Below are 14,511 nucleotides of genomic sequence, written 5' to 3'. Positions count from 1 at the left end.
CCTTTCTCAAGGCTCTAAGAGAGAATCTATTCACTTGCTTCCAGAGGTTTCCCACATTCCTTGGTTCATGGTCCCTCTTTTTCTTCTTCAAAGCCAGAACCATTGTATCTCAATAAGCATTCTTCCATATTCATGTTTCCCTCTGACCCTGAACTCTTCTGCCTCTCTTTTAAATCTTAAGGATTTGTGATTACATTGGGCCCAGGAGATAATCTCAGATAATCTATTTCAAAGTCTGCTGAATAGTAACCTTAACATCCACTTTCCATGCAACCTATTATAGTCAGTTTCCAGGGATTGGAACATAGACATTTCAGGGAGGCATTATCCTTATCTACCAAATCCATAAATTTAAAGGTTTATTTCTGGACTCTCCATTCTATTCCTTGGTCTTTATGTCTATCCATATGACAATGTCTTAATTAGTATTGCTTTGTAGTATGTTTTGAAATTATGAAGTGTGAGTCTTTCAACTTTTTTCTTCTCTTTAAAATAAGTCTTATCTTCCTTTAGTCTCCCCATATATTTTAGTTACTTTTCCACCATTGCTTCTCTTTTTCAACCTAGTATAAAAACATTAATGTTTTGCCACATCTTTGAAACTCCATTTAGTTATGAGGGCTCCCATGTCAAGTAATACTTATATTAAATAAATGTTTTCTTGTTAATCTGTCTTATGTCAATTTAATTCTTGGGCCCAGCTGAAAACTCTGAGGTAAAATTTCGTGTCTCCTACACAGTTCTCCTCTACAATCACAGAGAAAGTTTTCCTCTCAGCTACTGTTCAGGATCCTTTGGCACATTTGTCATAAATCTCAGGGAGAAAACAAAATTGAAAATCAGGGTGAAATTTCAGAATGGAGACCAAAAAAATTAATCCATCTGATTATGCTAAATTAAAAAAAATAGCAATGTCATTATAGGTCTTTTGGGGTCTAAAAATCTGAAAGTTAGCATTGTTCTCCAGTTTTCCCAACTAGTTGTGTACAATTCTTAAAAAGACACATCCCAATTTGATGTCGTCTATAGTAATACTACTCAATTTTATTGCATTCAAAAACCTCCACTTTATAACAAACACTTTCACTGCTTCCTTCATAGTCCTAAGATGAAATTTATCTTTAATATATACCTTTAAACATAGTATACATATGTATATGAAATATTCTAATATAAAAGTAATAAAAAACAGCAGTAGTTCATAATAACTATTATATGGTAATAATTATAGGGTTTATTATAAAATAATATGAATTTCAATATGTAAATGCTGAAATGCTTAGGGAAATAGATACGTATCTATGTAGTATCATCATGAATGCATTGCCAAGTCAAATATTGAGTGATATTTACACTAGTGAAACGATTTTTTGACATGAACAATTCTTAAGTTCCAAACAAAACAAATCACAACCTTCACTCAATTTTGAGTTCCTAGACAAGTTGTTCTATAGAAAGACCTTGTAAAATATACTTTGTGTTTATTTGTAAAGTGGATTAAATTTCAAACTTACATCATTATGAAAATCTTTTGCAATGCACAATTGTCCTTCAGGACACTGGATGTAGCGAGTGGGACTTTTTGTTGGATGTGACTTCCCCACGGTTGCAAAACAGTTTCATCCTTGTCTGTTACATACTAAATGGCCAGAGGACCCCTGATCTTTGTGACAGTCAAAAATCCACCATACATTTCAAAAATGCTTTTGAAACAATGTTATCATTCTGTTAAGAAACTCAACTTCACAGCTTTGTATTTTACTTATTGCCTCTTTATAGGATTCTTCTAGGGATTATGTGAAGGTCTAGAAAGTAACTGGAGTGTATCCCTGAGTGGTAAAATTGGCTGTGGTGAGATAGCACTCCATCTACCTTTTCATGGATCTACTGGGTGAGGGATGTCAAGCTGAGATAGTGATACTGGCCCTGATACTGGCTCCCCTACATTAAACCCAGCATATGTGGGGTTAAAACCAAAGCACTCATTCCCTGCTTACTCCCTGGCTTCCTGGCTCCAGAATCCACTATCCTCCATGGAGACAGACACAGTCTAGGACAAGCACCTGGATTCATTATCTCCCCCCCACAAGGAGACGCAGGCTGGTAGGAAAGCTGCTGACCAGCAAGTTCACGGGCTTCCTCCTCTCTACTATTAGACTCAAGGCCAAACACAGGCTGGTGGAAAACCTCCAGCTAACAAGATCATATGCTCCCCCTCCCTTACTTAAAACCCTTACTTTTACTTTTTTGGGGAGTTAGAGATTTCAGCATTAGCTGCCTTTTCTCCTTGCTCAGTGCTGTGCGATAATAAAATTCCTACATTCTTCCACTACACCCAGTGTCAGAGATTGGCTTGCTGTGCAACGGGTGAGCAAACTCACTTCAGTTTCAATATCAATAGGAGCCCAACAGAATGCAAACCCCATGGTTGTAGGATTTTTGTGTTTCATTTATTATTATATGCCCAGTGTCTAGAATAGTACCTAGCATATAATAGAGACACAATAAGTGTTTAATCAATAAATGAATGAATGAATGAATGGGTAGCCTTGAATTGCAAAAGAATCAAGTCAATAGAATCAATTTTCTGGGTGGCATCTAATGATGTCATTTACCCTCAAAACATCAGCAGAATTGTTTGATATCCCACATGCATTTCCTGGCACCACTCATCCCTGGACATTTGTGTTCTTTTTTTTTTTAAAGATTGGCTCCTGGGCTAACAACTGTTGACAATCTTTTTTTTTTTTTCTGCTTTATCTCCCCAAACCCTTCCCCCCGTACACAGTTGTATATCTTAGTTGCAGGTCCTTCTAGTTGTGGGATGTGGGGCACCGCCTCAATGTGGCCTGACGAGCAGTGCCATGTCTGCGCCCAGGATCCGAACCATGGGCAGCTGAAGCAGAGTGCACGAACTTAACCACTTTGCCACAGAGCCAGCCCGACATTTGTGTTCTTTGCAGAATAAAAAGGGACAAAGAAATCTGCCTACTAAATAATCTTATACAATATTTGTTTGCCCAGTTGGAGTGAGTCTGTGAAGAGGTGTTTTTTATGTCAGCAACAGATTTTTTTGTCATTATATTTCACGATGCATAGGAAGCATATCATAGAAATCAGAGTTGACTGCTCAAACAAAAGATAGCCCAGGCATCAGAGTAAAATCATTTGATTTTCAGGCTATTAACAGGGGTTCAAGTTCTCCATCATTACTCAACATTGTAAAGCCTCAATTTCTTCATATGTTAGACAAGGATAACTTCTTTCTCCTTAGGATTTTTTTAAAGGAGAAAATTCAAACAAGGAGCAAGCACAGTGCCTGGCACATCATACACACTCAAGTAACCAATGGTCTCAAATTCAGTGCACATAAGTATTTAGATGGGGCCTAGGAACTTGGTTTCGTTTAAGTAGCCCCTGTCTTGTAAAGCAGGTTACTTGTAGATCACATCTTTGAAATGTTGAACTAAATATCAGTTGTATATTTATTTTTATTCTTTATTCCAGGAATCCTGCTTGTAATACGATGCTGTGAAGACTCAAGGAGTTAACAAATGTAAAGAAGTGTTGCATAATGTTATACATTTAAAAAGATGAGCTATAAATGATCTAATTGGAATACTAATGCTTACACAAAAACAAGATGAGGCACACAATCCCTTGGGTAGAGACCGGTTGAAGAACCGAGTTCTGTAGTTGTTAACCAGAACCAGAAGACTATGGTAATCTGGCTGTTTTTGCTAAGGAGCTAACATGTTATCCTCTGTAACGACGGTTATGTTTTTCTATAAACTAAACAATGCACTTTGCATCAAAATTATTAAAATATAACTTTTTGTGTTTAGAGACAAGCATCTCTTTTCTGGAATTTTCCTCAAAAACATTATATGGCTTTGTGATTTCTTAAAGAATATCAGGGGCTGGCTCTGTGGCCAAGTGGTTAAGTTTGCACGCTCCACTGTGGCGGCCCAGGGTTCGGATCCTGGGCGCAGACATGGAACCACTCGTCAGGCCACGTTGAGGTGGCATCCCACATCCCACAGCTAGAAGGACGTGCAACTACGATATACAACTATGTACCGAGGTGGTTTGGGAAATAAAGCAGAAAAAAAAAAAGAATATCAAACAGAAATAAATTTAAACTTTCCTTGATGTCATTTAGCCTTCAGACTAGTAATCTCTGGTAATCTCTGCTACTTCCTTCTGTTGCCTCAGTTGCTCTTGAGATATTGACCCTCATGTTTCTTCTGTAAGTGGTTCCTCATGATTGCTTGTTTCTGCATTTTTTCTCCCTTGTCCTTTGTGTAATGTTAATATTTTTTCTCTTATACTGAGAAATGTTACTTCTCCTTGTGAACTCTCAGCAGTTTCAGAAACTGCAATAGGAAGATGGTAAATATATTTCGAAAGAGGACCTTTTTTTTTAGTACTCATCAGATCTTAGTATGTAAATAACTTTTGGACTGGTTGTGAGGAACAAGTAAAGTTTCCCATCTACCTCTAACAGCTGAATTAGGCAACTTACCTAGAATTCCCAGCCACACCATCACCTCAACAGAATTCAAGGCAGCCTGTCCCTGAATTATTTTTATCAGTGTCTGGGAGTGGTGGATTCCTGTACCCTCTCAGGATTTCACAGCTTGGGAAATAACTAACAAGACAATTAAACAAAACTGTATGTTGACAAATTGGGTATGATTTAATGAAGGAGAAAATGTTTTTGTGACTATAGTTTCCTGGTAAAAATCAGTCAGAGTTTTCATCCTCATTCTCTCTTGAATTGTGAAAAGCTAAACTAAGCATATATATATTCATTAGACTACGTATATTCATATGCATAATCTGCATATTGAAGCACATATCTTCCATGATACTGATATTTTTGTTATATGTTGAATACTTTTCCTTTGTCCTTCCAAATTCATTCTCTATCCTTGGAACCTCCCGTTTGCTCCAGGATGCTCAGCTGTGTTAACTTCATCAATGGGATCCTTTGTTCTCTATCCACTTAATGGGTTTGCCAGTAGTTGTCACTGGCACGGAAGAGAGTGAGGTCAGAGTAATTTTCCCCAGGCTCTGTGCTTATAGAGATGCCTTGGCTGGCTCTATCCCTGGGACCAGACCATAGCTCCTTCCTGGTGACCCGTTTTCAAAGCTCTCCTTCCATTGCTCATAACCTCTCTCGCTTCTTGCACCTTCAGGTATAAAGGAGGAATAGCGTTTAGAAATTAGTAGTCCTAAGATTGTTATACTTTTCCTTGGGAATTCCCTATAACACACACATTCAAGTGTAATAATACCTTTATTAGTCCATTCCCAAATTAACCAGTTTAAGTGGTCATCTGCTACCTGCTAGGTTCATAACTGATACTGATCCTAGAAGTAGTTTAGGAAGGAGATAGGCATTCAAATGTAATTGGATTGTTCACATATTTCAAAATTGGACTTATAAACCCATTGCAGTGGGAAATGGAACACTGGCAATCTATGGTATTTAGTGACGTTCAAATTATTTAACTGATCGCCCATGGCATCAATGAATGGAATGAAGAATGAGTAAAGGGAAGACACTGACAGGTCAGTTTTCTGTGGCACATATGCATGAAAAAATAGTGTCTATAAATATCATGTGGTGGTTTGACTTCTGCTGAAATTAAACCTGTGCCTGCCCAACTGAAAAGCAAATAGGCAGCCAGAAAGCAAGATTGCAGTGCATATGTCAGAGACAAGACACAAATAATTATCCAGATATACCACAAACTCTAGATGCTAACCAAGTCTCTTGTCGTTCAGACATTTGTGTCAGTGTCTAATGGATTAGTGGTTCCTAAGGATGCAATAGAAGGGAAACCAACCTATGTACTATTTTTTTAATAAAGAAAAAACATTTTTAGTTGGACAAAACTAGCTCAAGATGTTCTAGTAGAGAGATACGGCCCCTTACATAATTCTCTGACCTAGGCTAGTTTACAGCCCCTGAAGCCGTAGAATGATGGGGAGGAAGTCTCTCTGAGGAAGGACCCTAAAGCTAGGCCGAGGTGTACACTGTAGATATTCCTCTAAGCCGTCTTCTGGATGGCTTGTAACCATTTAAGAGGGTAATCCTGCATTGGGAAACGAGAAGTACTCAGATCTTCTGAGGGTTACTAGATACTGGCTCTGAACTGACGCTAATCTCCAGAGTTGGAAAAACACCAGAGGTACACACTCACCAGTGGAGTTACTGGAAACAACGTGAAAGATAATTTTGGCCTGAGTGTATCTCTTAGTGTAGCCAATGGGACCAGATATATAGCTGACCATTATTTACCCAGATCCAGAAATCATTTTGGGCATAGACATACAGAATAAAACAGAATCTTCATTTTAGTTCCTCGTACTTGACCCTTGGAATGAGCATTATTATTGTGGGAAGGCTCAAGTAGAAGTCCCTGAAATTGCCCCCCACTCCCCGCAGACATCCTCTGCTAATACAGTAAACAAAATGAAATACTGCACCCCTGGGGGAGGTGGAGAGATTAATGTTATTATCAAAGACTTGAAAGATGAAAGGGTGGGGATCCCAATTCATTATTTTTAATTCGTCTCTTTCTCTGAGGAGAAAAGAATTGAGGATCTTCACGGCGGAGGTCATGTGTGAGCAATTTCACAGGTAGACAAGTTTGAGAAAGAATGCAGGAACAGTAGCTTTTGTCTTGGGGGAAAAATGGAGGGAATCAGTTTGGAGTAAAAATAAATGTATAGCCTCAGAAACTGTATAGTTTGATCAGGCTCACATTAGCACTAAGCAGTTGTAGCCTTTGAGGGGTAAATAATGCATTTTGAGGCAATTGGGTTTGTAGAGGAGGCTGAGAGACTACCATATTTTATTAAATCTTCAAAGTCATAGCCTTTCTTTGCATGTCTAAACCCTTTATGTTCACACATATGTAAAGAATATATCCATACAAGCATATATTGGGAGTCTCTCACTGATCAAGTGGATGCAGTGGCATAGTCTGTGAATGTTAGTCAGCCTCTCTCATCACGCACCTCAGTTCATGTACAATGGGCCCTCATATAAAGTGGCCATAGAATTTGGCATGGGCTCAACAACATGGTCTTCTTCTCACCAGAGTTCATGTTTTTTTCACTAAAACATGTAAGTTCCAGAGATTTTTTGCATGGAGAAGAGCACCCATAAAATATTCGTACGTTTATTTTTATTTTTTTTGAGCAAGATTAGCCCTGAGCTAACATCCACAGCCAATCCACCTCTTTTTTTTCTGAGGAAGATTGGCCCTGAGCAAACACCTGTGCCCATCTTCCTCTACTTTATATGTGGGACGCCTGACACAGCAAGGCTTGACAAGCAATGCGTATGTCCACACCTGGGATCCCAACAAATGAACCCTGGGCCGCCCAAGCATAACGTGCAAACTTAACCGTTGCACCACTGGGCCAGCCCCAACTATTTGTACTTTTAAAAAATGTTTATTAAAATTCACATATCTAAAAGACACAACTTACAACTTACTTTTTTGTAAGACTTCAAGCTTCATTTGTTATTTGAGCAATAAAATTCCCAAGGAATTCATACAGTAATTTCAAATTAATATGGAAGATTCTTTTGAAAGTTTCACAACTATAAACTGCAATGAAACTTTCCCAACAGTGAGTAAAAATCTTATTGCCAAATTTATACTTAAGCATATTCTACAACATTTTCTAAAACAATCAATGCTATTTGTTTAGTTAGATTTTTATAAGATTCTTATTTATGCTTATGTCTTCCTAAAACTATTATTAACTGCACTTTATCTTCTTACTGGGGTATCTTGGTAATGTTATTTAGAGTAAATTCCGGAGTTAAGATTACTTATCCATACACAAAATAATATAATTGTATACTTAGGCCACTGAAAGTTACAGTATCTGAGTATATATTGATAATTATTTGGAGAATAAGACTTGGCTGCTTCTCTTAAAAGACTTAACATAAGAGTTCTTGACCAGTAGTTTGAGCATCCTTTTTTTTTTTTTTTTAGTTAAATATCAGGATTTATGATGCTAGGATGTTTTAAGAATAGATTGATTACACTAATTTCATTTTTTGTACCTGATGTTTCCATTGGAATGATATATTTTCTAGTTTCATGTAAACAACATTAAATAACTGAATTTCTGCCACTCTAATACACCACCTAGATCTATTAATATTGTTTTCAAAAATACGTGCTACAGGAATTTCATTATTAGTGGGAAGCACAGAGATATCTTTTAAAAAATAAGAATTAGAGTTGACATAAATAACTTTCTGTTTTAGAACATTGTCTACTTCAAGCATCTTGGACTCATACTGTTGGGTCCTGTGTCTATTGGGTTACTATGTGTTACAACTAGTACTGATTATACACCTTGGATTTACTTTTCTGGTTAATGTGAGTCACTGCCAGTGATAAATCTTTCCTACTCTGCATGGAGCTCCTACATTTTGGGGCAACTACTTGCTTAAATTTCACTTTATTGCTTTTTCATTCTAGCTACTGCTTATACTCATAGAAACAATATAGTCATGCTTTATTGACATAAATTATATCAACATTGCCTCACTTTTAAAAGCCAAACTTAAAAGCAACTCATCATGTCTGCCCTTTTTGCTTTATCACTACCTGTATCTATTCCCTATAAAATTTTTTTCTCTTTTGAGTAATGTGTACTCATAGACTTTTATTTCTCAGTTGTTTCTCCTCACTACAGTTATTATTTTTATTACAATAATTTTATGTCAGTTGCCACAGTTTGGATATAGAAGTCCTTGCAGGTTCACTCCTATAAAATAAAAGAGAAGCCCTGGTAGTTATTTAGTGACTCATAAAAATAATATCTGTGAGGACTTGACCATTTTTTCTTAATTGAGGAGCTTATGTAGGAGACCTGTATGTTGGAGAGATCATGCTTGTTGAGTCTAGTTGTACCGAGTTATTTCACAGTTGCCTCTGGATCTTTGTGCTAATGCCTCTGGGGGCAAAATTCACATATAAAAATGGCTAAGAAATTTAGTTAATGGAATGGAAAGTGGTGATTTCAACTAGTTAATAGCTATAGAAAAATAATAAAAATTAATTCAGCATATTTGTTCCTATTTCTTAGAAAGAACTATAAAGATACATTCTATAAATATCAGTCAGCCAAACATAGTCTTATCCTAAAGGAGTAGGCTGTTCTGTCACATTATGAAAGCAGAGGACAGTTTTTGGTTTGGTTTTAAGTTTTTGTTTCTAACTTAGAATGATATGAAATTAAATACAAATACTTATATTTTATATTTAAATTTTATATCCTAAATTGCCCTAATTTTCTCATCTTAAGTTGCGTGAATTGCCATGTATCAAGAGTGCAAATTCTTTAACTTGCATTGTAAGAATACTTGATCATGATGGAACACAATGGCAGCTTTTCTTGAAATATAATAACCTGATCAAATATTGTCTCTGCATTCCTTTAGAAGGTGAGAATCTCAATTTATTTGAAGAGTTTATTCAGAGCCTCTTTTATATTCTTATTCCTCAAGCTATAGATCATGGGATTCAACATAGGGAAGACCACAGTGTAAAATATAGAAACTATTTTGTCCCTATCCAAAGAATAGCTAGATGGAGGACGAGAATAGATGTAGAGAATGGAGCCATAGAATAAAGTGACAGAAATCAAATGAGAGGAACATGTGGAGAGGGCTTTGAGGCGGCCCTGGGTGGAGCGGATCCTCAAGATGGTGGCAATGATGAAGAGGTAGGAGGCAAGTATGAGCACAGTGGGAGTAATGACATTGGAGGCCAGGAGGAAGTACAGCACAACCTGGTAGCCATCTTTCCTGCCACAAGCCAACTTCACCAGGGGAAGCAAATCACAGAAAAAGTTATCAATGACATTATCACTACAGAATTCCATCGCAAAAGTTCTTTTGGTGATGATGGAAGAGTTAATAAAGCCACCAAGGTACGAGGCTGCTACCAAAAATACACATAGCTTTATGGACATAGCCTGTGAATAAAGCAGTGGCTTTGAGATAGCCACATAGCGGTCATAAGCCATGGCAGCCAACAGGTAACACTCACTGTAGGCCAGCCCAGCAGAGAAGAAGAACTGAGCTATACAGCCAGCAAAGGAGATGGTTTTGTCTTCAGAGATGCAGGTCATTAGGATCTTTGGGGTGTAGACAGAGGAATACCAGAGATCCAGAAAAGACAGTTTCCCAATGAAAAAATACATGGGTGTGTACAGCCGGGAGTCATTACAAATTAACATGAGGAGGGTGGTATTTCCTACAACAGTCATAGAATATACTCCAAGGAATACCACAAACAGGATCAGCTGCATCACAGGGTCTGTTGTGAAGCCCACTAGGATGAACTCTGTCACTGTATGATTGCCTCTCTCCATGGCGATAGGGAACCTCACCTAAGAGAAGAGAAAATGAGAGTTCCACTTGAATCACTGCACTGAATAAATAGAGTATATGGTAAATTAATAACATTACATCACTGATAAACCTAGAAATCTAGGATCCAACAATGTGAATTGTTGTTTTAGAAAGAGTTTTCATTTTGCAACAAACCACTTAGATGTAATGACTATATATTGTTAAAAGACAAACAGGCACATTCAATTTTTTAAGAGTTTATTTGAGCTTACATCGATTTGAATTGGGCAAGTGTCAAATCAAAAGTGGTCAGGAGATCTCCACTATCAAGAGCTAGGGGGCAGGTTTTCATAGAGAAGACACAAAAGGAAAGCAAGGAAATTATTTGATTGACTATAGCTTAAATGTTTGATTTATCTGGGAAAACTTAGCTGGAAGTTTGTGATAGGTTGCTCTGAAGCTTCATTTTCTTGGATTCAAGTGCATTTACTCTGTCTTAGATATTGGTTTGCTTACATAGGCTACCAATGTGTAAGAGCCACCTCAGTGTAATGGCCTCCTTGTTTAATTACTTTAACAATATTCAATTCCAAATTTCTGAAGTTGGTTATTTATTTTTTCCGTTAGGAATGATTATTCAAGTAAATAAAGATGTACTTATAATTTCTATTTTCTTGTGCTTTGGTCTTCTTCATAATGTCAATTTTCTTTTTTGCTAAATGTGTGACTTCTTAGCTTAAAGTGTTACTTATTTGGACGTGAGATTTTCAAATTCACCTGTTTTTAATCTACGTTTTGAATAATCAAGTATTTGTGTTTCTGTATAGTGAGACATCCTACACCCATTATAAATTCATATTTCATACTAATATCTACAGGCAAAAGAAAATACTCAGGAGTGTATAAGGAAAAAAAGAGAAATATGCAAAATTTTGGAAAAAAAGTATACAGAAGAGTGATATGCAATGATGGCATGGTAAAGTAGACAGGATTTACTGTCTTTTGCATATATTCTAACAATAAAAAATATATGACTAATATAAAATCAATTATGAATTTAAATAATTCATGTATATTACATAAGTAATGTAGCACGAGAAACTTACATTTTCATTTCTTTTATAATTTTTTATTATTAGGGATTTTTTCCCTAATGATAACAATTAGCCAAAAATATATATCTTAGAATATGATGATAAGACTCACTGTTCCATCTGATAACAAAGAAATCTGCGCACTGTCTTCAGGATTCTCTGCTTATACAACTACGAGTGCTGTATTGAAATGGATAGATGGGACTACATCTAGCAACTGTACATCTATATTACACTTCATGAGCAATTCCAGTCACACTAACTTCCCATCAACCTAAGTGGTTTTGTAGCCAAAATGAATATGATTATATATGCTCACACTCTTGGAACCCAGGAAAAAACTCAGTTTTTATTAGACTGTCAATGTCAGTGTTAATGTATACCAAAATTAATAAATTGACTTGTTTCTGAGTAAAGCATAGAACAATAGATGATTCTTCCACCTAGGTTTTTGCTACTAATACTCCACTGAAGGTGCCCTCATCTAGGTTCAGTGACCACACATAACTCAATCCAATGACCATGTTTCAGTCCTCATCTGACCTGATTTATCTGCAGCATTTGACAGTTTATCAGTCCTTCCTGCTGAAAACACTCTCTTCCTTGGTTTTCAGGTCATCAAACTTCCCTGGGTTTCCTTCTGCTCCTGTGGCTTTGTGTTCTCAGTAGCATTATTGCCCCCAGCTTTTAATTTTGGAGTGCCCAGAATCAATTCTGGAATCTTTTCTCTCTTCCTTCCACCATCACTCCTTGTTGAGTCATCCGATCTAATGACTTTAAGTGATCTGCATATGTGAATCTTATTATTATTTTTTAATCTCCTGATAATTTCTCCCTGAACTCTAGCTCATGGGTACAAATACCTACTTAGTATCTCCAACAAGATGTCCATTGGGCATTTCAAGAAAAACTGAGTTCCTAACAATCCTTCTTAAACCTGCTTTTCTCTCACATTTCTCCACTGCAGTAAATGGCATTATCTCAGTTTAGGGAAGATCGTTGAATATTTTTGACTCCTATTTGTCTTTTACATTGTAGCTGACTAATCAGAAACATTTTGATTCTTCCTTCAAAATAGATCCAGATATCTGACCAATTTTTCCCATCTCCAGTGGTTCCACTCTAGACTAATCCACCATTATCTCATGTTTGCCTTATTGCAGAGCTTCCTAATGGTCTCCCTCCTTCCTCCCTGCTCCTATGCTTACCTACTTGACTCTTTCAACAATGCAACTAGAGTGATCCTGTTAAAATACCAATTAGATGATGCCACTCCTCTTCTTCAAACACTCCAATGACTTTTTAATTTATTCATAGTAAAAGCCAAAATCCTTAAAAAGATGTACAATCTTATTTCTTTTCTGCTTCTGACTCTTCCTGTTCTCCCCTCCACTGATGACTCCACTCCAGCCATGCTACCCTCCTTTCCAAGCATAGAATAAAGAACACATGCTCAGAGCCTTTGGAGCTGCTCTTCCCTGAGACTAGAATGCTCTTCCTCAGATATCTTTATAGTGAACTCCCTCACATTGTTCAAGTTTTAATTGCGACTAACATCACCCCTTTTCAGGTGTTCCCTGATCACCATATTGTGTTCTACTTCCATGACATTTCTTAATCTGTTTTCTACTTTATTATTCTCCCTAGCTTTGCTCATTATCTAATATTACACACATCTAGTTAATTTAACTTATTTTCCTTTCCCTTCAGTAGCATATACTATTCCCCATCTCCTTTTGGTGGAAAAATATCAGTTCAATGTTTATCCCATTTTAATTAGTATATCTCTTATGGGATTTTGTGGGCTGTTTATTTTAAATGAATCACTCAATGCAAACAGAACATTTTGTGGCTGTGCAAAATCTCTGAAAAGGAGTTTCCTGGGAGAAAATGTTGAAAACCCCTGGACTTAATCTTAAACTTAGTATCTCCTGATTCTATTGTTCTGACTCTCATAACTCTCCCAGGGTTTGATAATTTATAAAAATAATAGCTAACAACTTTGAATACTTTATTCTGAGTCAAACACTGTGCTTAGTGTTTCACGCATTATTTTATTTTCTCCCACAGCATCCATCATAGGTATGTTTAAATATTAATTAAAATAAATTTACAGATGACTAAACTGAGGTTTAATAAATAATTAGCAGTTACACAGTTAGTAAGTGGTGTTGTCTTACTCCAGAGACCGGGTATTTAACCACTAACCACTTCCTTTTATCTTTGATATTAGGTTAACAGTTAATTTTGTGCTCCATGGGTCCCTCTCTTTTTGTTATAACACATTAACTAAAACCAATAAGATAATGCTGAAAGATTCAGATGCTATCCCATCTGAGTACCTCATACACGTGGGGTCAGATAAATGCTTCCAAGTGGTGCCAAAATTATCTTCTGGCAGAGTCCTGTGTCTCTTACCTTTATAGCCAACTCTGATAATGAGTGCAGAAACATTCTACTCACCTCACCCAGGACCAGGACATTGCAACTCTCACAGTCCTAACGAATAAAGGACAACAACATGGATTCAGATAACTTGTACTTGCTCAGGCTCCCCAGTGTATGTGATCCCTTAAGGATCTTAGGGGCTCATAGCTTTGACAGTCTCAGAAAAGACAATTAACCAAAGAGTATGCTAACTTTATTTAGGAAAATCTCGCTCAATGCAAAAGGAGAGAATGACTTAGAAAGTAATAATAATAATCACTATATTTGGAGGAACTACTCTTTGCAAAACACCTCTTTGGGAACTTAGTTAGTTACCAAAAAACTCTATGGAGTCTGTGTTACAGTTCCCATTATAGACAAGAAAATAGATCCAGAGCAGTTAATTAACGTTCTGAAGGTAAACGCAGAAGTAAGTGCAGGCAGGATTGAAACTCAAGGAGATCTAATTATAAAATCCATAGTCTTTCCCCTACCAAGTGTACTTCAGTCATAGTCTTTGAGTATCTATTTAGCTATGACTATATTGTTTTAGAAGTGGATTTCACTTATCCTGAGTGTCTATATAAA

The 14,511-nt window shown here is 36.7% G+C and overlaps 1 protein-coding gene across 1 annotated transcript; it reads right to left on the bottom strand.

Annotated features, from left to right (window-relative positions):
• Positions 1-9,504: 9,504 nt before the first annotated feature.
• On the bottom strand, positions 9,505-10,434 carry LOC124229529 (olfactory receptor 9G1-like). Its single transcript, XM_046644774.1, has one exon. The coding sequence runs from the start codon at positions 10,420-10,422 to the stop codon at positions 9,505-9,507; it is 918 nt and encodes a 305-aa protein (XP_046500730.1). The 5' UTR covers positions 10,423-10,434.
• Positions 10,435-14,511: the final 4,077 nt, after the last annotated feature.

Source organism: Equus quagga, chromosome 17 (genome assembly GCF_021613505.1).
Source record: "Equus quagga isolate Etosha38 chromosome 17, UCLA_HA_Equagga_1.0, whole genome shotgun sequence".
Classification (NCBI taxonomy): Eukaryota; Metazoa; Chordata; class Mammalia; order Perissodactyla; family Equidae; genus Equus; species Equus quagga.
Note: the sequence above shows the minus strand (reverse complement) of the source record. Positions and strands in the feature narration are given on the sequence as shown.